The following is a 23,003-nucleotide window of genomic DNA, read 5'->3' as shown; positions in this document are numbered from 1 at the left end:
CAGTCTTGAGAGCCGTTTATGCCAGATCAGGTCTGGGAGAGGGTGGAGCAGCTCACGCATGATGAAGATGCCGTTTAGGAAGTTTAATCCGCACAGTTGTTTTGCAATAAGGATTTGCACAATGGTTCATTTCCGGTCTGGAATGACCTTCAATTTCATTTCATGACAACATGCTGCAGCGAGGGTTACAGTAACACTATAGTGAAAGGGAAGTTTTATTATTTTCCGTTATAGCTTGTTTATTACAGAATATTTCAGGATCTTGTTATCCCATCCGTGGCCAGCAGGGGGCGACACACCACCCACTTTAAGCAGAAAGAGCCTCTTTGTGCAAAAAAAGAGAAAAACTCACGTTGCACATTTGTTTTTTTTAAACATAATTCTGTTTATTTACATCATAAATTCTTGCTTTAAAGCACACGGCCATGAGGGGGAAATTGCTTCGGGGTGACAACCTTTACCTTTAAAAGTCCAGTCATCTTAGTTATACTTAAAAAGCAATTCCAAATGTACACATACAGTATGTTACATGTCGGGAGAGTTAAGTACAGAAAGAAACGCAACACGACGGAGGAGGAGACGCCAGCGGCTGAAGTGGTGACGGCTCTTTGTGGGTGTACCGTGGCGACTCGGAGGCAGAGGTGGGGGAGCAGCGTTTCCTCCGCCTGTGCGAGTGCGCCGCCGCATCCTTGGCATGAAGCGGGCTCTCCGTCCTCCCACCCCGATGAGAGCGCGCGTCTTTGGGTCGGCGCCTTCGTTTGACCGTCGAGGAGAGGAGGAGGGGGGGGGAGGTGGAGGAGAATGGCACCACAGAACAAAAGCACATTCCTGAAATCAGGCACTTGTAGGAACTAAAACAACCTTGAGGTAAAACGGGACGATAAGAGTTGGTTACAACTGGAACACGGCCTGGATTATTTGGAAAGATGCAAACTTTGGGTTTTTTAGCTCCCGTCTGTTACTCTGCAGCGGTAAAATCCCCCCAGATTGGAGCAGAACCCCACCGTAACACGGGTTCTGTTCCGGTCCGTCCTGATGAAGCACTTCCCCACCCGCAGGGTGCTGAGCTGCCTGTTAACGAGCCGACTGTAGTGTCACAATTAACCGGATTCGCTTCCTCTTTTGCTACGTGCATCAGCGTTGTGGTCACCGTGGAAACAGTACTGAGAAAAGGCCGTCGGCGAGGAAATTAAGAGCAGGTTTAGTCTTTGAACAGGTACGCCGGACAGGTGAAATAATAATAAAAGTACTTTTTTTAAAATTTAATACAAAATATATAATATATATTGAATATAAAACAAAAATATATTAAAAGGGAACATTTCAAGTAACATCTTGAAAGAAGCGACTGTGCCGTACGCACCTTTGTAAACAATAAAAAAAAACTAAAAAAAAAAAAAAGTAGAAACAAATAATATTAATATTTACAAGGTTAACTTAACAAGGCTTTGTACAAATGTTACACACACGCACACAAACACCTGCACACTCAGACAAGATCGCGGATATTCGTGTTAACAGACACGCTGGAGAAGCTGTGGAGAAGTTGGGAAGACTGGAAACGAGCTGCGTTTTTCTTCTGCGCCAAATTGACTGATAAAAGCACCGTTTTCCACCCCCACCTCGGCCACAGCGCCCCCCTCTGGTCGCGCGAGGGGACGCGGCACCGGGCCGAGGAGGAGGAGTGTGATGGTGATGAGGTCCGATTGTGTCTCTGTCTGGCTTCTGCATTATTTTATAAAAACACATTTTAAAAAAAGCTTTGGCAACACAAACGGGCCTCGCTGCCACGCACATGGAGCTTATTAAAAAGAAGGCGGGGGGGGGGGCGGCTCTGCACAGACCTGGACACTGGTGCGGTGTGTTGCCCCTGGCAACGACCCTGTTTAAAGGCGGGCCCCGCCCATCCAGTCAGGATCTGCAGGTTTCCTCGGGGGCGGGGCTCGGGCGACAGGCCTCACAGGTACTGGTGGAATCTGGAAGGGGGGGTGTGGCGCGCCGCCCGCCCGGGGTCCACTCCGTCTGGATCCTGTAGCGGCGCCGCCGGTTTGAACTGGTTCTGGCCGAGAGGAGACAAGGGGAACTCGTTGACGCGCAGCGGGGGTCTCTTGTCGGACACCTCGGTCGGGGAGGCCACCACGGTGTGACGGCGCCAGGCCCGTCTCTTTCTACGGGTCTCGGGGGACAGAGGCTTCCGCAGTCCCACGCTGCGAAGGTCGTCGGCGGAGCCCAACAGGCGAGGCGGACCTGATCCGCCAGCGACCTGCCCGGGCCAGCAGGGGCGAAAGAAGAGGCCTCGCTGGGCCGCGGGCCGGGCTTGGGCCGCGCCGGGCGGGGGTTCTCCTGGCTGCTGCCCGAGGAAGCCTGGGTTCTGGGAGAATCTCTCCTCGCCGTGACGCTGCTGTCCGCCCCCGAGCTGGTCCCGTCGGCAGAAGCCCCGCCCCCCGACAGCTCCAGGTCCAGCGAGCGCGCCTTGGCCTTCTCCGACTTCAGCTTCTTCCGGGCCAGCGTGTCGCACTGGATCAGCTTGTGGGAGTTGAAGGAGGGCCGCGAGTGCAGCTTGTGGGTGGTGGAGGAGGAGGAGAAGGAGGAGGACGAGGGCGTGGTGGAGCGGGCGCCGCCGTCGGCTCTGTCCGCGGAGTCCGGCGTGTGAACGAGGGGGGGGCGGGCCAGGAGGCTGGTGGCTGAAGGGGCGGGAGGTTTGACGTGCGCGTAGAGGAAGCTGCGGGGGGGCCGCGCGCTGGTGGCGGGCGGGCTCCTCGGCTGCTTATCGGGTCGCTCCTGCGTGAGGGAGCGCGAGGCGAAGCCGCTCTCGTTGTCGGTCTCGCTCACCAGCTCGCTGTGCTCGTCGTCGGCCTCGTCGCCCCGCCCCTCTGACCCCAGGCTCCGCCCCAGCGTGGACAGGGTTGAGTAACCGGAGACGATGGAGCGCGCGTCCTCCGGGGCCCTCCACAGGGGCCCTTTGGCCTCTCTCCGCGCCTCCTCCTGGATCACATGGCGGGCTGCCTTCCTCCTGCTTTCACCTCCTCGCTGCATTGCGACCGGCCTGAAACAACTTCCGCCACCTTCTCTTCCGTCTCCTCCTTCGCGCCACCTTCTACGACTTCCTCCTCCTCCTCTTCCTCCTCCTCGTCTTCCTCCCCCTCCGCCCGGGGGGCGGTGTCTCCCGCGGGACACTCCGCCTCCTCTTCCTCCTCCTCCGTCCCCAGATGTCCGGTTTTGACGGGCTCGTGCTCCGAGTCATCGTCGGTGCTGCTGCCCACCGCCAGGCGTTGTGGCGCTTCCCGCGTTTGCGGCCTGTAACGGCCGTCATGATGGACAGAGTCAGGAAGTCCTTGGGCGACAGGTCTTTCTTTGACCCCCACGACCCCTGAAAATGTAAAAAAAAGAAAAGCAAACACCGACTGTTGGAACCAGACTGTTTCGTAACCGAGACTCGTCGGCGGTGAGACTTTATAGCTGAGGCGGTTTTAAAGAATCCGCCTTTTCCGCCGCTAAACGCTAATGGAAGGCTAGCTTGAAACGTACCTTTGATTTAGCTGAATCACTGTTGGTTGAGTCTGAGGAAAAACGGAGGAAAAAAAAAAACACACGAATGCGTCAGCATCATCGAAGGTCATAAAAACCCAACAGTCTCGGCGGAGAACACAGAGGAAGTTTAACAAAAAATAAATAAAAAAAGAGTTCCGCTGAACTGGTGAAAAAAACGTTTTATATACTGGTAAAAAAAAAAAGAGTGAGGAACTCCCTCTGTGACCTCCGACCTCTGAAACAGGTAGCGACCGGACCAGAGGTGTGAAGGAAAACCACGGCACACGCCGATGTCATCACTGAAGACACTGATGACATCAGAGGGACAGAAGCACTGGGATGGGGGGGGGGATGAAGAACAGCCGCTCTCACGTGTGGGACAGGTCATCAGATTATTCCGCCACCTTTAAAGCTGTTTTTAACAGTACGCACGGCTAAAGTGAGCGTGGAGGCGGAGCCAAAAACCCTCCACAGACCCCAGATCGTTGTTAATCACAGGGTGTTAGTGTGTTTAATCCCACCTGCCCGATAAGAAACTTGTCTCACGGATCTTTGGCGCTCAACCAGACCCTTTAGATATGTGGCTGTATATTCCAGGGGCTAATCCCGGATTTTCCCGTGCAACGGGAGTGTGATCGGGAGGATCGGGAGGTCTGGGGACGGGGCGTCGGGTGTAAACTGCATTTTGAAACGAGTATTAAAAGGTCTGCGATGTCACAGAAACGTGGGAGGACGACAGTTCACACAACGACCATCATTCGTTAGACTGGGACGACACTGGAAGGGACAGAGGACTCAGGAGGCACAGAAACGTCACCACCGCTCTCGCCGTCACCCTCACACACACACACACACACACACACACAGAGGGCCAGGGGAGTTCCCATCCTACCGCAGTGGCTGCTCCACAGGCTCAGCTAAGAGAAGGAAACGCAGAGAAGGTACAGAGAGAGTGAAAGATGTGCAACGTGGAGCCAAACAGTCGTCAGCAGAGAAGAGAGACGTGCTTTCAAACACAACACTGACGTCATTCCTCATGCTGCGTTCAGGTTCGCCTCTGAAAGCGGAGCGCGTGTCGCGTTTTTCGTTTACCCTCCGACAGTGATTACGTGGGGTTTTTTCTACCTGGGAGGAAACGCTGAAGGTTTCCTGTGAAGTTAACTGCCGATGATTCAACGGGGACTTTCCCCACTTCCATTTTTGAACTGAAAGCAGCATTTACTGTCAGCGCTGATGGTGGCGCGCTCACCTGAGGCCTCCCCGGGCAGCCCCGTCCTGCCGATGTTGGGCAGCAGGTGGTCGATGTTGGGGGCGGGCTGCACGTCCTCCGTGTCCACCGGCGTCTGCGTGGACAGAGAGCGGTGTTATCAAGCACTTCCCGACGCTAAACACACACACGACCGGCGTGATCGTCCCTCACACTCTTTGGTTGGATTTATAAAACAACAGAACCACTGTTGCCTGAGCTTAGGGGCCAGACATGCGAAACACGGTTATAAATCAGCTGTTTTTCGCTAAAAATGAAAACCTTCCACTGTTTGACCAGATGTTGGGGTCAGACGTGGAGCTCTGAAGGCTTCTCGTCTCATATTAAATGATAAAACACTCATTTCTGTAGATAAACGAGTAGTAAAGGCTGCATTGCTTACCTTTTCATCCTTATCTAACTCATCAGTGAAGAACCAAATACCCTGTAAAAGAGACAGATTTAGACTCCTAATGATCGCTCATGTGTGTGTGTGTGTGTGTGTGTGTGTGTCTCACATGCTGGATGAGCGTCTCCACTATCTTGTAGCGATCAGGCATGTGAGTAACCATTTCTTTCATGTTGTCCTCAGACGTCCGCACCAGAGTCGGCCCGAACACCAGAGCCAGGTTTCGGGGTTCCATCTACACATTACAGACGCGTTCAGACCAGATGGCATCACATCACACACACACACACAACACACACACACACACACACACACACACACCGACCTTGTTCTTATCAGAGTTGTCGGCTACAGTCTTCAGGTGGCCAATCAGGAACTTGAGAGTGTGGTAATAGTGATCTGGGAGGTCTCGGATCTACGAAAACAATCATGCTAATGAGAAATGTGTCAAACACACACACACTAAATCTACTTATAGAGTCAAACCAACGCACCAGTTTCTTCAAGGTTTTCAGCCTCTCTGACGCGTCGTCCATCCTGTTAGCGTCAATGAAATCATTGTACTTGTCTGTGGAGGTTATTAAGAACACACAAAAAAAAGGAAAGTTTACACGAATCGCAGGGCGTGACCAGCGTGCAGCGGCTTGTGGAGACTCGTCCGCACTCACCATTGGTGAAAAGCGGCTCCGGAAGTTTCCTGAAGAAGGATTTCAATAGACTGCTGACAACGTTCAGGTCCTGCCACTTCTGTTAGTGACGCCACACAAAGATCAGCGTCAGCCGTTGTGTTCAAAGCTATGGAGAGTTTTACAGTCACGTTTCCTCACTTCCTCTGCTGGGTTGATGTCCACGCCCTTGTTGAGCTGCTCCTGAAGCAGCGACACCATGGCGTTGTTCCCGGGGACTCTGTAGATCCCGGTGTACTCCAGGCCCATCTCCTCCACCAGGCCGCAGCAGATCTCCACGATGAGCGGGATGAACTGGGGACGTGGGACAGGGTCGGCTCTCAAAACAAACACTTGGGGGCAAATTCAACGCAGGCAAAAAGGTGATGGGACCCCAACCTTGTTGTTCACGCCCGGCTGACAGTCCTCCAACCTCACACCAAAAGCTTTGGGAACCACCTTCTTGGTCTTCTTCATGATGTTGATCCCCCACGGAGACTTCAGGGGGCCGCTCTCATCTAAGCCCAAACACAAGAGTCTGGATGAGTGTCTCCCCCCTCAACTGGAGGCCAAATATTAAGGATTGACCTTTAAGATGTGGAACATATGGAGGCAACTGACCATCAGAAAAAGGAGCAGTAAAAATCAAGCACTGAGGTAATCAGGTGGTCTGATGTCCTTGTAAATTAACGATGGTGAGCCTTTGGTGTGGTTTGCTTGCTCAAGGGCACCTCGGCAGTGCTCTAAAGCTGCCCTGGCACTTTTCCCTACTACCAGAAGAACTTCCATTGTCTGTCCCAGCTGGGACTTGAACCACAAACCTTCCGCTTCTCAGCCCAGTCCCTGACAGACTGAGCTAGTGTCACCTCTGTATCCTCATGTTCATTTCATGTGCTGCTTCCCACTGACCTTTGCCCTCTGGTTTGGGAGAACGAGGCGCCCCGGTGCTGTTTTCTGTCTTAGCGAGCAGGAAGGGGGGCTTCATGCGCGACAACCTGGGAGAGGAGTCTGGTTTGTTTCCAGTTGGACTGCAGGGGGAGCCAGAGGGACACAATTAATCAGACCAGGAGCAGAATTCAAAGCAATGCTTGTCGGCAGGCGACCTACCTCTGCTTCCTGTAGTCGTTCAGCTTCTTACTGATGAGGGCCTGCCCTGAAAAACCGAGCTCCTGCGACAAACAACGGCGGCTGTTAAGGCTGGCAAAGGTAAAAACAGCATTATGAGCGACGCGGGCGCGTCCTCTGACCTCGCTGCCTGTCTTGCTGTTCTCCCTGATGACCTTAATCCAGTCCAACATGTCCTCCCGATCCTCCGCCTGCAGCAGATACTCGCAGAAGTCCTGGGTGGTGAGACGCAGCGCGTGCTTCCGTTTGGTCTCGCTGTACGCGATGTCCACCAGGCAGCCCCGGATGCTGATTGGCTGCTCGTCCTCGGTGCCGCCCCCGATGGTGGCCCCCCGCAGAACCGCCTCCCTCTTGTCCTTGTAGAGGAAGAGCGAGTGGGAGCGGAGAACTGAAAACACTCTCTTCCAGGGACGCATACCGCTGCCGACCTTCTGCAACGGACAGACAGGAAGTCAAACACGTGGCGCTCCTAGAGCAGGTGACACTCCTCAGTCGATCCTGGCCTCCCAACCTTGCCCTTCTCCGTGAGAATTTGTTTGTAGTGCAGCCATCCTTCTCGCCGCACGTCGCTGTAGGCGATGTTTCCCAGCTCTGAGGTGGAGTGGCGTTTGGATCGAACCTCCTCGGCCGACCTCAGGTTGTCCAGAGACTGAAGGACAACCAGCACGAGCGGGAATAACCAGGAGATCCACAACTGAGTTTTGCTTATTTTGTGTGTCAAAGTTAATGAACTCACCCCGTCCGTGAAGAAGCTCTTCACTCTCTTTGGCAGCCTCCTGTCAATCAGAACACGAGGGTCAGTTCACCTGCGTGCACGCCGCTTATCACGCGTTAGCACGAGAGTACTCACGAGAAGACCCGCCCTTCCTCCCTGAACGTGTTCAGCCCTTCATCACATGACTTGGAGCGCTCGGCGGTGATGGCTAGAAGATAGGAGGAACGGCGACTTGATTTAATACTGCCTGCTCAATGAGAGGATGAATGAGATGAGAGAGAGAGAGAGAGAGAGAGAGAGAAGAGAGAGAGAGAGAGAGAGATGATGTAATGCCAATCAACCGCGTGTGGACGGTGTTGGATCAGCAGATGTGAGGCAGCGGCAGCAGCAGGTGGAAGAGAAGGATGATGAACTGGACAATGAGGAGGTGAAGGTCAGCGTGGAGGTGAGGGTGGGGCTGTGAGCTACAGAGGTGGGTCAGACTCTACTCTCACCGCTGGCATGCAGGGTTTCGCCCCTTTTTCTACTTTTAGCCGCCTTTTCGTGCAACTAACATCTGTCTGACGTGAGAATGAAACTCAGATGCTTCATGCAGAGGCAAATAATGGAAACTTTCTTTGTTCCACACATCCGGTTATTACAGCCTGGATGTCTAACAGGTGTGTTCTGTCGTATACTGAGCCACAAACGGACCGTATCGGCCAGAACCATGTGACGTTAACAGATATAGAACTGAGAATCTGATTAATAGGAAATGTGCTCAATATCAGACAAACACTCAAAGGTCTGTACTCATGCATGCAGTAGGGAGCAGGACAAAGCCAGGAGGAGCGGGGAGGAGGGGGGCACTCACTGCAGTCGTGTGAAAAGAGCCTAGTAGGGGGGAAGTGGAAGGTAGGGGAGGAGGGGCTGGTGACCATGGCAGGCGCTGAACTCATGCCGCTGGACACCACCGAGGACGCCGGCACATGACGGGCGCGCAGGTCTGCGCTGGGACTGGTGGGCTCATCTGTGGGAGGAGGGGGAGGCCAAAAGAGGGGACAGGGTTAGGTATTAGATTATGAGGTCACAGAGGGAACGTGAAATAGGTCAGATGAGCAGTTAAAGAGGAGGAATGGAGGGGGACACCGGGAGACGACGAGACGGCACAGTTTTCTTTCGCTTCGTCTTCAAACGACAGAAATAACGCGTCCACCAAAGGGAGATGAGCAAAAACCAGAGTCAGAGGAGAAGCTGAAGCCTGCGGAACCTCTGCCACTGGCCCGGTGTCGCGGGAGACAGAATTAATGGTTAAAACGGACAAATAGGTTAGAGAGGACGGCGTACCTGAGCCTCCGGCTGCCACAGGAAGAGCTGCTGTGAACAGGGAGGCTCGTTCTCACCGAGGTCACAGGCTTTCACTTCTCTGTTCGCTCTAAAGTGCAATCGAGACTTATGGCGCATGTGGGGAGGAGACGAGCATCGCAGGGACACAGACAGGAGCCCAACGAAGGTGGGAAACCCTTTAGGTTTCCGACAAATATGCTGAAAGTCTCAGAAAAGCCACACACATTTCCTGACTCAGATATTTGCATAAAGGTGGAGGACGTGTTTTCTGGGCGAACACCAGGGGGCAGCACCCCCCCAAAGTTGTTGAGGGATGGCACACATCTTCTAAAACGATTTATTCTTTTTAATTTCAGCTAGTTTTCTTCTTGGCCTTGTAGTTTCTGTCAAACTCCTCTCATCACCATCACCTTTCCCCCTTGCCTTCTCTTTTCTCTTCAACATTCCTGAGATTATGGAGCCCCAACATGAGGCGGAAAAACATTTCCAATCTGGGACGAGGAATCTGCCTGTTTACAGCTGCCCAGAAATAGCCGGGCTGTGGGTTTAACAAAGGCCATCATTAACGGGCAGCTCGGATCCACAGAACAGAGGGACCCGCACACCACAGCACCCTCCGGCCCTGCAGTATACAGTATATGGAACTCTGCATTCAGGCATTAATGAAGACATAGAAGGAAAAAGGGGGAATTATTAATACAGAGTTGAAAATTAAGGTTTCTAAGATATCCACATGCACAAGCTGTTGCGATGGAAATTAATTTGGCAAATTAAACTAAAAGCAAACTAACATGAGGTGTAAACTCTCATCTGCACCATAAATGATGTGTTTTATACCAATATTAACCAGATGGTCATACACAAAGCTTCCTGGGACCGCTTAGTTAATTGAATTGGTCTGAAGTCCTTTGGGAACGTCTTATATGCTACGCTATGTTCACATATTTGCTTTGCCAAAACAAAGGTTTAGTGGGAGTGCTGTTGTAAACAGAGAAGGGAAAAGGAGAGGGGGGAAATGGCAGGAATGAAGGGAAAAGGGGAGACGCAGCCTGCGGAGGGGCCAGTCTGGCTCTGTTGTGTTCAGGGTCCAGCCAGGAAAGGCACCGTGGCCCGAACTGGAAAGCATCTAAAGATGCCTTCATCTTCCACAGCACAATAGCGGCATTGACGAATGTATGAGCCCCCACTGTTCCCCACAAGGACCACCACAAAAACTCCCCGATCCTTTTAAATTCCCAGAAGAGCGACATCTGAAGCCCGAGCCCGCACCGATCCAGTTGGTACTAAAAAGGAAGATTTCTATCAGTCAATGTAACGTCATAGAGGCTTAGTTGCCGACAGACGGCGTGCCTTCCTGCTCCGCACCTCTGAGCTGTACGTACGCCAAAGCCTGATAACAGAAAGGAAGGCACGCAACAAAAACCGGGCCCGGGCTGTATCGGCACCTCTGTCAGGACGCTAACGAGGACAGCCGAAGAGAAAATGGAGCTCTCGTCTACGGGGAGAAACTAGCCTAGTTTCAGTTCAACGTGTCCCGGCCTGCAGTTCTCTCCGCCTGGTTTCAGAAGGTGGAAGGCAAGAATGCGCTCTATCTGACATGTGTGCCTCATGGTTTTGCTGATCCAGTGGGTTTTCCGCCTTTAAATTGCCTGCTGGTGCAGCGCGGGCTTGGCTCAGCCGTCTGCAGACAATCTGGGTTCGAAAAGCCTCTCCGTCATCCGATTTGAATCTACTCTACATGGGGCCGGCTCCTCCCGGCAGCGGCGCGCTGCTCGTCTGACCGTCCGAGGACATTTGTTTACGATTTGACTTATTGGCTTTTGTTCACATGGAGCGGTGCAGGGATGAGCAGCACGCAGAGCCTCTGCAGGGGGACAAGCCAGAACATGATTCCAGTATGTACAGCAGCACGCCGTATGTAGGTCGTAGCTATGGATATGCTCAATCCAACAGTGGTAGGTAATGTTTTAGGGGTCTCGTCCTAATATGCTGGTGTGTGCTGAGGTAAATGGAAATGAGCTGATTGGAACCAAAGGTTCTCACCAAACTTCATATGGAAAAAAGACACAATTTGGTTAAAACTGAAACATGAGGTAAGAAGTAAATATTGAGCCGAACTCAGGGACCACAGGCAGGATTAACGAACCCTGTTGGGAATCAATGAAACAAATAATACGATAAATAAATAATAATAATAATAATAAATACATAATAAGACTGTGGGAGGTGTCTGCATGGCCCAATACACACACAAAACAATGGACTGAAGCCTAACAAGAAAAACAAGAACACACACACACACGCGCACACACACACACACATGTCAAAATCCTAATTTTTCCTGAGGTTATTTCCCTCCGTCCCCACGCGGCTCATTAAACAATTCACCTAAAACCACTTTTTGAACGAAAATAAAGAAATCTGAAGGTCGTTTGGAATTCCGGCAGGAAAGGAAGGTTACCTATGAATGGGATGGAGGCCAGGGAGTCATCCTCGATGGGGAGTGGGGCCAGATTACCGTTGGGTTTACGTGGGGCTCCCTCTTCTTTGGAGGTGGGTGCAGGAGCCGAGTCTTCAGGAGAAAACAAAGAGGGTTCGAGACCATCCGCAGGCAGCGCATAATGAGGATGCCGCATGCCAAAGGCATTTCTCCTCCCTGTGGGAGGTTTCTGCCTCAGTACCACTTCCTGGGTCTGAACCAGCGCCTCCTCCTGCCCCTCGTCCTTTGACCCTTGGTCCCTTTCATGGTTGGTTGGCCTGTATTCTCTGTTCTGGGTTTCAGGAGCAGTAGAGGTAAGCGGGGAGGCAACAGCGGCAGTCATAGGTGCTGTATCACCCTCTGGGGGGCTTTTTGGGCTTGGGTTCCAGTTCAAGTGGGGGCCAGAGTACGAAGGGTCCCTGAAAGAGTGAGCTTGCTGCATGATGCGCCCCGTTTTGCGGTAAAAAGAGGGGCTGTAGCTGCGGTAACCCACGGGCTGGTCGTCCATGCTCTGGCCGGGGGGAAGCCGCCTGCGTTGAGAAGCCGCCTGTGGGGGCTGAGGTTGGGAGGGGGTCTGGGAGTGGTGCGTAGGGTGTCGGGATATCGGAGGAGCTTGCGCCGCACCGTAATGGTTGCCCTGCCGCGGGTAGGCGTCAGTCCTGTGAGGTGGTTGGGGAATCTGTTGGATCCACGAGGGCCTCTCGAACCGCGGGGAGACCGGTCCGGCAGCCCGGTCCAGCATCTCCAACGAGCGCCCGTGGCAATCGAACTGGGCCAGCAGGTTTTCGGACCGCGTTCGCGTGTAGTTCGGAGCTGGCGGGCCTCTCCCCGCGGTGCCGTCCCAGTCTGAATAAGACCAGTAGGGCTCTCCGCGCGGTCCCGGTCCGGACTGCTGCTGCTGCAGGAACAGCAGCGTGTCCTGGGAGGCGCTGTGCGGCCAGTCGCCTGCTCGCTGCTGCTGCCGCCGCACGTCGCTGAGCCGGTCCTGAGAGTAGCTCCGATGCCGCATCTGGTTGCTGCGTCCTGAGCGCTCAGGTATCTGGTTGTGGTACCAGTCTGAGAGGGCCTGCTGACAGCGCTCATTGCGACTGTGGCTGAGCGGAGGCAGGGGTGGGCTGGTCCAAGCAGGGCTGGACTTGCGTGGCGGTGCCTGGGAGGTACTGGCAGCGTGGTGGTTGGGGTAATGAACCTGCAGCGGGCTGGACAAAAGGCCTCCGGATGATGAGGACGAAGAGTAAGAACGCCCCCTGGTCTGACCCTGGGGATGCTTCCCGGTCATACCGTACTGGATCTCCTCTGTACGATGAGCCGGGCTGCTCGGACCTACACCTCCTGGCTCTCCGGGTCGTCCTTCCTGCCAGCTGGCGGGGCTGCCCACTGTGGAGCAGTTGTCAAGAGGAGAAGAGGGACTGGAAGAGTTTGGCCAGCGACTCCAGTTATCCAGCTGGTTCTGGCCCATTGGAGCAGACACGGGGGCTCCACTTACGGGTGCGGCCTTGGAGCGTGGATAGCAGAGAGGAGGCGGTGGGGGGAGGTTCTCAGCTCCCCCTGAGTAAGGCTCGTTCCCTGTCAGGTAAGCATCCTGGGAGTACGCCTGGGAAGAGAGATGATACAGGAGAGAGATAAGAGAGACGCGACACCAAGGATTCTTGTGTGTGAGGCAACGCTCGCTGCAGACTGAATATAAACAAGTTAAAACGCAGTCCATAACTTTATCTCTTTAGGACAACCTCATGCCACTGAACATTACATAACAAGCCTTAAAGTGGAACAGTCTCCTGGCTCTGCTGCAGGGCCTCTTCTCTCCATACACTGCCAGCAAATTGCACCGAGTGCCTGAAGCTAAAGCCACAAGACTTGCTGCTCAGCCACCAGCTGAACACACACATGTCACCACCGAGGCCTTTACACACACACCGCATTTATACACACACTACAGTGACTCTACCTCACACATACGTCTGTTCTATGTCATCAGCTCGAACTACCGAGCTGACGAAAACACTTGCTGACAAACCTTTTTTTGGTACATCTCACGGGTACATCAAGAACGTCGCGGTCAGACAAGGTCTTCATGATTTACGGAGACCGTCACACTAAATCCGGAATGTTTTCCCGGCCCGGCACGCTAAGCTTGTATCTCCCACCATCAGGCAGGAGGGACAACGTGACAGAGAAGTCGTCCTCACCAACACCGGCTGCTGCTTAATCCCCGCGTTCTTCCCGAACGTGTTCACCTCTTTATTCCAATGCTTCTTGTCCCGTGTTTCCTATCTGTTGATCTCCCTGGTGTCTACTCTCAGATCTTTCCAAATTCCCTCTCTCCTCCCTCCGAGCTGCTGCCTCACTCCACCCTGTGGGAGTGTGGAAGGAGGCGCAGCGTCGGTGATGTCACGCTAGGAATGCAGCAGCTACAGACGTAGCAGCAGCAAAGGGAGGAGCCTGGTTTCAGGGGAGAGGGATCATACAATTAAAAGATGGCAGGAAGCCTCGAACGAGTTGATTTGGAGCGGCCGTGAGCGCGATCGGTGCACGCCAGAGGAAGACAAACACGATCTGCTGTTGCGTGTGGACAGGTTTCTGACGGGAGGGGCGGGGCCTGATGCGTGTCTGATCATGTGAGCGAGCGTGGAGCAACCTGCGGTGCACGGGAGTGCAAACAAGCATGAACTGTTTCCCAAACGTGAGTTGTGATGCTTTTAATGAACGCGTGTCGTAAGCCAAACACAGAGGAGCGCGGCTGAGTCACTCGGCAGCCGCTTCTCAGGCGATCTGCGCATTCTTTCACGGTGACCGCGTCGAAAAACTGCAGAGATGTTCGATTTCCTGCGGTGTTGAGGTGAAATATGTCACGTGCGGGGGTTAGCCGTGCACTCACCAGCTGAAGCACGTCTTCGTCTTTTGGCATAATGGAGAGCTCCAACACGCTCTCGCTGCGGGACACACAAACACACGCAGGAGGAAGAGGGTGAGCGGGAGATAAGACAGCTGGAAAACAGCTTACGGAGAAAAGTTGGTACATTCCTCTGACAGATCAAGAACTCATGACCGATACCTCCACGCGGTGTGGAGTGGGAGTAAATATTTACTGAAAATGAGATATTTCAGCTTCGGGTGTGGAGCACCTGTTGTTGATGACGCCGCTCAGCTACACACCTCCACGGAAAGGAGAGATAAACGGCACTACATCGAGTTCTGTTAGCGTAACCCGCCTGGGTGACGTCAGTGAAGGAACAGGGCCGACGCTGACATTTGCAAAGCGAAGGCAAACAGAAGGCTCAGGGAGAAAAGAGCGCTGACGCGCGGGACGTTCCTGCTCACCTGTTCTGAATGAGCGCTATCACCTGCGAGTACGTCTTCCCCAGAACGCTCTCTCCATTCACTTTCACCAGCCGGTCCCCTGGAGAACAGACGCCGCGTTAAAACCGCCCCGAAGCGAAGGTGTTTGAGGCGGGAAGAGGTGAAAACGCAGCGCATATGTTCTGTATTTACACTGCGCTGACAGAAGTGTGCTTAATATCAACAAGGCGATATTTTCACACCGGGACAGAAACGTGTGCAAAGCCGTTGCCAAATGGGAAGAAAGTCAACTCTTTATCTTCAGCTCTCGCCAACAGATTCACAAATGCAAATGTTCGGTGGCTCCAGTGGGATATGCTCCTTTTACCTGTGCACAAGCCCGCCTGGTGGGCCGGACCCCTTTCTCTCACGCTCTTGACAAATATGGTGTCCATGGGCTCCATTCGGCTTTTCTGATAGCCTGGATGAGGAGGAAATGCATCAGAATTAGCATGATTTTATCTGCAACGCTGATGTTTTTTCCTGAGTATTGGGGAGCGGACCACCCCTTAATACTGATTATTTTTGTGATTTGGTTGGGACTAAGTTGAAGCTGCAGTGAGGCAGATTGTGCTGCAGGGGGCACAGAAACCTCGCAGAGCCGCCGGGAGCAAAAGCAGCTCTGACATCATCTATTCTCCCCACAGGGCGACTTTTAATGAGCCTGATGTGAAACAGAGAGAGGCGCTTACCCTTTTCGTTGCCGTTCTCCTCATCCTGCCAACACCAGAAACAGACAGAATTACTCCTCACATCCTTTCTTACGGTCGCCACAGTTAAATGACCGTACACGGAAAACATCAACCATTTTGCTGTCAAACGAGGGGAAAAGTGAAGCGCGATGTGGAAGAAAATGTCCACGCAGCCGGAGCCAGGACGGGACACGCGGCGCTGTGTTGACGCAGGTGACTTCCAAGCGCCCGGAGCCAAAACCTCTTTAACCAGCCCCACGTTTTGTTTAACAGACTTTCAGGTTGGAGCACCTGGCAGATACTTGTGACGTCATGAAGCAGACACGTTCGTTACTGTGCAGTGATGGTGACAGTGGATGGTAGCGTGCACACACACACACACACACACACACACACACACACACACACACACACACACACTCTCTCTAAGCTGAGTGGACAGTTTGAGGTTAGGGGCATGGTGGCCTGACTGCTGCCTGGCTTTATGCTCCGCTGAGTGGGCTCATTCCTGGCTCTGTAGACAATGGTGGTGGGTTTAGAGAGAGTGAAAGGAGCCCTGCCGACCCCAGGACAGAGCACCGGGACCTGGGACACTCAACAACTCTCCAGTGCCTGGATGAGCACATCTAGGACTGGGCGGAACATCTGCCCCACACCTTTAATTTGTCCTACAGGTTTATAGAGGAGTAAATAAAAGAGAAATTGAATAACAGGAGAGGGGGATTGAGATTAGGGTGCCTTAAGGGTGCAGGTTAAAGCAAGGATCCTTCAGGACCTCGAGGAACGGCAGAAATGTGTGTTGACTCGGGTCAGGCACCTGGTAGGCCTCCAATAATTACAGACACTATGTGGGTAATTTGGGTTGCAAACACAGAGCGTCTTTGGTGAAGAATGAACTCTGTGTGGGTCCGATTGTCCCAAAAACAACATGTGACACTAGAGGCAGAGGAGACATGGACAGAACCGGGACCAAAGGGCAGCAGTGGGCCTATTGTCTTGAGCGGGCCTGGTACAACCCCACCGCCACAGAATGGTACCAGGCTAAGACAACAGCTCTCATTCAGCTTTAGCCTGTGTTCCTGTGTGCAGCTGCTGCGTGGTGGGGTGGCAGAACAATAATAGAGGCCTTGTTCCTGTACAATCACCCCACCCCACAACCTCCACACCCCTCAATTTCACATCTGGAGCCGTTTGCCCCCACACCTCAAAGAGCTAAATAACCGCTCACGCTCAGAAAGAGGAGAACGATCCCGACTTCGCCGAGGACCCAAAACGACCACTGATGAAGTGAAAGACAAATTTCAGTCCAGTCTGCCAGGATATGGGAGTGTGTTTTATGGGCTTTATGACGTCACTCTGACTCCAAATCAAGGTTCCTCCTGTAATAACCCTTTTGATGAATTAGTACTGCCGTCTCTCGTCAGCTCTCCTTTTGTCCGCGTTCGTTTTGCTCGGCTCAAACTCGCTGACCCCCGAACTGCAGCATGAGCGGCCCCGTCGCTGACCTCAAAGACTCGCCACTCAGCAAGTTTAAAACCAGGATTTATCACCTCCCCCGGCCCCGCGGTCTCACCTTGAGGTTGGCGTGCAAGGTGGACTCCGGAGGGTAAACGATGAAGTGGCGCAGCGTGAAGCCGAAACCCTGTGAGTTTTTGTGGAGGACCAGCGTCCGGGGACCCCTCCAGCCCACGCTGACGCCCTCCCTTCCTGGCCGCGTCGCCATCGGTGGTCGAGGGTTGTCAGGGGCCGAGGAGACACCATCCCTCCGCCCCTTAGCCTGCGAACAGAAGGGAAAAAAGGAAAAGTCAGGATTAACAGGGTTCCTGTGACTACACAATTAAATTATACAAATAGGTTTCTTCAATTCCAGGGGGAAAAAAATCCTTCCACTTCCTGTTCCCTTGGAGACACAAAATCTATACTCAAACCTATGACATCACACCTTGATGCGCTCCCACAGTTTGTAGTCCGGTCGGTCCTAAATGCCCCCACAAGGTAAAACTCCATAACACCCGAGAGTGTGGGGAGGGGGGGTTATCCCGGCTGGATCTGGACCGAGGGCAGGGAAAAGGGCTGATTTAGGCCCGTTCTGTAAACATCTCACCCAGAGCCGAGGGGGCTGAGCCCAGCTTGCTCGGTCGACACACACGCGAGAAAACTCTCACCTGCGTGTTGCCCTGACGACACACATCTGTCAGTCACACACAATCACCTGACCAAACAGGCGGGGGAGGAGGGCGTTGACGTGCGACTCCTGACCACGCAGCGTACAGTTACATACCAGGAAATAAGAGCTGGTTTTAAGCGGGGTGAAGATAAAAACAGATAAAAAAGATAAAAACTTCAGCCTGGATATCTACATGTTGTGGTGTATTGTTATTTTATGGCCTTTTCTTTGGTCACACAGGAACAGGAAGTGGCCGACTGGAGGCAGGAAGTGTTGAGGCAACCAGCCAGACCTATTCATAAAAACCCGAACTCTCTCCATCATGGAGGGCCTTCCTCCTTCACTCCTCTTCCTCCATCCGTCCACTTTTTTCCAGCCTCCCTTCCTCCTCTCCCTTTGCATGCGAGTCCGGTCCAGACGTCGATGCATAATTTTCCTCCACTGACTTTCAGTTTTCATCTGAGGAGATTGTATATTTAGATTTCCTTTGGAAAAATGCACACATCTTACAAGCTTTTTCCGAAGTCCCGGTCAAATATTTATTTTCCAGACTGAGATCCAGTCTTTAGTGACCGTAAGGAAAACTAGAAGGGGAAAAGGAAAGGAAAGAAGGAAGAACAAAAGTGAATTCCTCAGAAGGAGCGGTTCGGTGCGGACATGTTGTAACTGATGGAGGCGAGAGGGAGGAGGAAGATGAAGGAGGCGGAGTATCGGGCCCCGGCACAGAGGCAGGTTCCAGCATGTTGGTTCCAACCGCATGGCCCCTCCCGGTGCTGGGAACACCAAACCCTGTGATTACCCAAAACACACAGGGTCTGACTGGGTTTCTGAGCCAGCACCGTTTCCCAGTCTCCAGCTCAGGACCGTGTGGGATACGTGTGCTGCCGTTCTGCCCAGTCTAGAGTCGGCCCGCTTCCCTCCCAACGCCAAAAATAGATGGCCTCTCATCACCTTGACGTGGCCAGTTCGCATCTATATTTTAGTTTTGCGACCCAAAGAGAAGAAGAACTGCCTCCCCAGGCAGTTGGACACGGAACAACAGGCGGCTTGGAAAAAAAAAAAAAAAAATCTGCGGTTTCCAGTTTAAACGCGACTTCCTCAGCAGGGCACAGATCAGGGCTCATTCAAGGGAAGCCTCAGCTGCTAATTCCAGAAAGAAAATCGGGAAATTCCTCATCCTGCCGACTGGGAAGTGATCGTCTTAACACACTTTTACCACGGAATCCTGCTATCGTCTCCATTCATGTCAATTATAATAAATCAAACATTCATTCATGGTTTCACACGTTGCCCCCCCCCCCTTGGAACAGAACAGAACAAGGTTCAGAGCCTAATCATCTGATTCCAAGAGGCTTTTCTAGGACACGAGGATGCTGCGATGTTGCAGCCGTGATCAGCATCGGTCTACGTGCTGGTCTACACCCGGGAAGGGGGGGGGGGGGTACATCGGCTGTCAGGGGGCGAGCTTCCACTAAAACCCCTGCAGGGCGGAACAATGGCGTTCTTTTCAAACAGCTGAGAGCTGCAACCCAGATGAAAAGTGGAGCTTTACAGGAGCTCCAAATGCTGACCAGCCTCTAATCCCGACGGCCGGCCCGTGCACGGGAGCCTGGCCGTGCACGCGCGTCAGCCCGCGTCTTGCGTCTCGTTCCAGCGGGCGCAGAACGCAACCTGTCGGACAGGCGGGGACTCAAACCCCGCGTCATTTACACGACAGAGTTTCATTCGCATGCACGTACGTGCTCGAAAACCAGTCCGACCCCCCCCGTCAGTTTGAACAGGTAACGATGGTCCAACAGGGTTTTCTACTCGCGCAGTAAAACATCTCGTTCTTTTTGTCCAACTGACAACCGCCGGCAGACAGTTTTAATCAGAATAACGTTTGCACGATGACTAAGAGGAGGACAGATGACGTGGTTAAATTGTGGTCTGGGACTTTTTCCTTCTTGCACACATTTAAAAAAAGGAAAGTACCGCCGACAGATGTCACCGAGTTAAACTCTGAAGGCAACGTCGAATGTCTGTGAAGTCTAAATCCCTCAGCAGGAGGAAAGACAAAGGAGGTCAGAGAATTTGGTTCGATCATTTGTATAAAATAAAGAAACTCTTCGTCTGAAAAGGCACCAAAAAGGCGACGTGGCGTCAAACGTTGGAGGTCTGAGATGAGATTATGTGAAATTGTCGCCTGCTCATTGAACAACTGTGTACAGTGTGTGTTTGTCTCAGCTGTGTACGCACAACCCCCCCCCCCACACACACACACACATATCTACACACACGCTCACATTCCTGATTCCTTTTCTAACCATGTCAACGGGTTTTTGGCTGCAGGTGCTGGTGACAAACTGGAAAAAGCGTCCCCGTGCTAAAATGCCACCATGTGTGTGTGTGTGTGTGTTTATTTTCATAAAGAAATGATCCCAAACTGACAATCTGACCTGACTTTGAGGCTCTCGGGGTGTAACAGATGTAGCCTGAAGGCAACACGGCGACCTGCTTGGAGACACTGGAATCTGTCAGCAGATAACTAGTTAGCATACTTCAAACAATGGCTTGGCAGTCGATCCCGGACGCCGGTGCCGACACGCATGCATGCGACATGCCTAAGGAGCAGCGGTTCCTGGGAAGGATTCAGCTCGCACCACAGCCCCTTGGCTCATTTTCAGAGCGCCCCAAGAAATGAAGAACACGTGCAGTTTCAGGGATCGACGACGGTTTTAAGAAAAGCACCACAATATTCACGGAGCTATTTTGTCATTATTTGATGAAAAACACTGCTAAAGATTTCCATCTGTTTTGTGGGCTCGAATAACTCGAGACAGCCCGCTGGTGAAGACCGGTGTTCTGTCCTTACCCTCTGCTGGTGAGAGGTCTGGCTTTGCCGGATGGATCTGGCGGGCGCCGTGGAAGGCGTCGCGGAGCCCACGGCACCGCGAAGCACCGCCAGCCAGATGCAGCGAGGTTCAGGGGAGCTGCAGTCCACCCCCACCGGGTTCTGGAAGCTCCAGTCAGCCCCGGCCGGTGCAGGACATGGGAGCATAGCAGCGGGCATCGGGGCGTGGGGTTTACTCAGATCCACATCCCTGACAGCCCACATAGGCTGCTCGCACACTCGCGCACAAGGCCGTGGTCCAGACAGAAACGCCGTGTTCACTCAAGCCAAAGGGAAGATGTGTGGTTCCGGAGCCAAAGCCTGCGAATCCTCCGAGATCCTTCAGTCATTCAACAAGCAGAAATTCCGCTCTCTCGCTTCCAATCCATCGTTGCGGACGTCGACCTTTTCGGAGAGTTCAATCCCGCGCGGTGCACGTCGCAGCGTCCCGGAGCCCTCGCACGCATCCATCCGCAGGGGGAGCAGAAGGCAGCAGATGGAGGAGTGTGTGCGGCACGGGAATCAGAGGTAGGTCTGGTTTCACTACACACACACGCACGCACACACACACACGGAGTAGAACTCGCAGCGTCCCTCCCGTTGGTGTCCGGCGAGGTTCTGCATACAGAGCCAGTCTGTCCACCCCCAAAACACACACTGCTGTCCCAGAGGGCTGGATTCTCTCTCTCTCCTCCCTCCCACTGTCCTCTCTTTCCCTTGTCTTCCTTTTTTTTTTTTTTATCTCTAGTGGCAAACAAATCCCTTCAACCTGCCCTCATCTCACAGCATCTTCTTCTTTTCACTTTCTCTGGTTTTTGTCCCTCCCCACGAACCGGTCCGACAGTCAAACGACAACAACGGCTTTAATTGAGCCGGAAACTGGATCAACAGCTCAATGAAGACACACTTGATACTGCATCCACACGTCGGAGGCAAACGGGGGTCCAGCTCTGTCCAGATGGGGCCGCAGCTAATGAGCCGTCTCCGCCGATCTTCCCCCGCACGTGCGCTGCATGTGCGCAGCGCAAACGCAGCGACAAAGCTGAAATCCCACATCCACGCACCACAAAAGCTGGTCCTGCCTCCGCCGCTTCACCTCCTCCCACAAAAGGCGAAAAAAGAGAAAGAGCAGGGGGCCCTTTCCCAACCTAAAAAGAACAGATTTTCCTCCGCAGCTGTGCTGGCCGCTCTTTAAACAGAGGATGTGAGCAAAGAAACAGCAAATCTGAGGAAGAGAGAGGAGGCTGCCTCTCAAAATAAAGCTCCTCTGTGTCAACATGACCCGCTAGTCAACCAGTACTCCCTGACAGGATCCGCCTACACGGCGCAGCGACACCCCAACGCCATGCCGCTGAGTCGCCCAGAGAGCTACCCGCCCGCCCCCGCGTCACACTTACGGAGCGGGAGCGGCGGACGGGCGACCGTGGTTTTATGCGGGCCGGCGACGCTCCCGTCCATTGAGCTGGGCTCCCGGTGAGGTTAGACAGGTTTCGCTCGCCGCGCGGCCAGGCGTGTGTCGACTCGATCGGCCGTCCCGTAAGGCGTGGAGCCGCGCTGATCCGCCAGGACTCACCTGAGAATCAGCGGGCGGTAACCTCAAAGGAATGTACGCGGGGAGATCAACTGGAGCAACGTGAGAGGAGTTTACATCCCCATATGCGAGACATGCATCATCGTAGCGGTCTGATTCGACCTTTGACCCTTTTGCATATACACCAGGCTGAACATAAGGCCCAAACGGTGGTACCGTCAACATCCTGTTATCTGTTAACAGTCGCCAAACTGTCTGCGATGAAACCTGTCGGGAGGATTATAGACACAAGGAGACAGAAACGACACGTGCACGTACAGTAAATAGTTCATTACGATAAGGCCTTAGGGGCTGTACAACCTATTTGTGCTCTCTTTAAATAGTTTACACACCCAACACTCACTTTCACGACAGGAACTCGTATGCGATCACAAAGGCCGCCCTCCTCGTACACAAAGCCCACATTTCTCAGTGAGTCAAGAATAAGTATAAATACATCAGTCTGCAGCGTGTAATTAGGGTTCCTCGTAAAGTCTGGAAGGCGCGCATGTGTCGCTGGACGTGGCGAGGGAACTTTGGTTCTCTTGTAAATCAGCCGAGACCGACGCGCCGGCTGACTTTACCTGGTTTCACTTCATAAAAAAGAGACAAAAGCTTGCAGAGAAGCTACATGCTAGCATGTTAGCTCAATCAATTTTCCCCATTGCTGCTGTACAGAGCGGCCATTCCCAAAACTGAGCTCCTCCCTCTGATGAAAGGACTCGGAAAAGCCCATCTTTAATTGGAATGCCGATACTTCTATGGGAAGACCAGGTAGAGATCCCTCTATCACTGACCATATACAGCTGTATCACTGAGGAATTCATATCACACTTTCACAATAACCCCTAGTTTGGCCAGCAGGGA

The 23,003-nt window shown here is 53.1% G+C and overlaps 1 protein-coding gene across 1 annotated transcript; it reads right to left on the bottom strand.

Moving 5' to 3' along the window:
• Positions 1-360: 360 nt before the first annotated feature.
• Positions 361-21,881, bottom strand: arhgap23a (Rho GTPase activating protein 23a). The gene is given in 27 exon segments (XM_057015316.1): positions 361-2,241; positions 2,244-2,996; positions 2,999-3,268; positions 3,271-3,370; positions 3,529-3,560; positions 4,781-4,874; positions 5,181-5,222; positions 5,296-5,421; positions 5,512-5,601; positions 5,681-5,754; positions 5,855-5,933; positions 6,014-6,166; positions 6,251-6,369; positions 6,761-6,879; positions 6,959-7,020; positions 7,099-7,407; positions 7,488-7,625; positions 7,713-7,752; positions 7,827-7,938; positions 8,545-8,700; positions 11,479-13,090; positions 14,375-14,429; positions 14,818-14,896; positions 15,164-15,256; positions 15,528-15,552; positions 17,101-17,304; positions 20,549-21,881. Coding segments are annotated over 27 exon segments (5,463 nt in total). The 5' UTR covers positions 20,792-21,881; the 3' UTR covers positions 361-1,957.
• Between the last annotated feature and the right edge of the window lie 1,122 nt (positions 21,882-23,003).

The sequence above is a fragment of the Takifugu flavidus genome, chromosome 18 (assembly GCF_003711565.1).
Source record: "Takifugu flavidus isolate HTHZ2018 chromosome 18, ASM371156v2, whole genome shotgun sequence".
In the NCBI taxonomy this organism is placed as follows: Eukaryota; Metazoa; Chordata; class Actinopteri; order Tetraodontiformes; family Tetraodontidae; genus Takifugu; species Takifugu flavidus.
The sequence above is the reverse complement of the archived record's forward strand: the minus strand, read 5'-3'. Positions and strand labels throughout refer to the sequence as shown.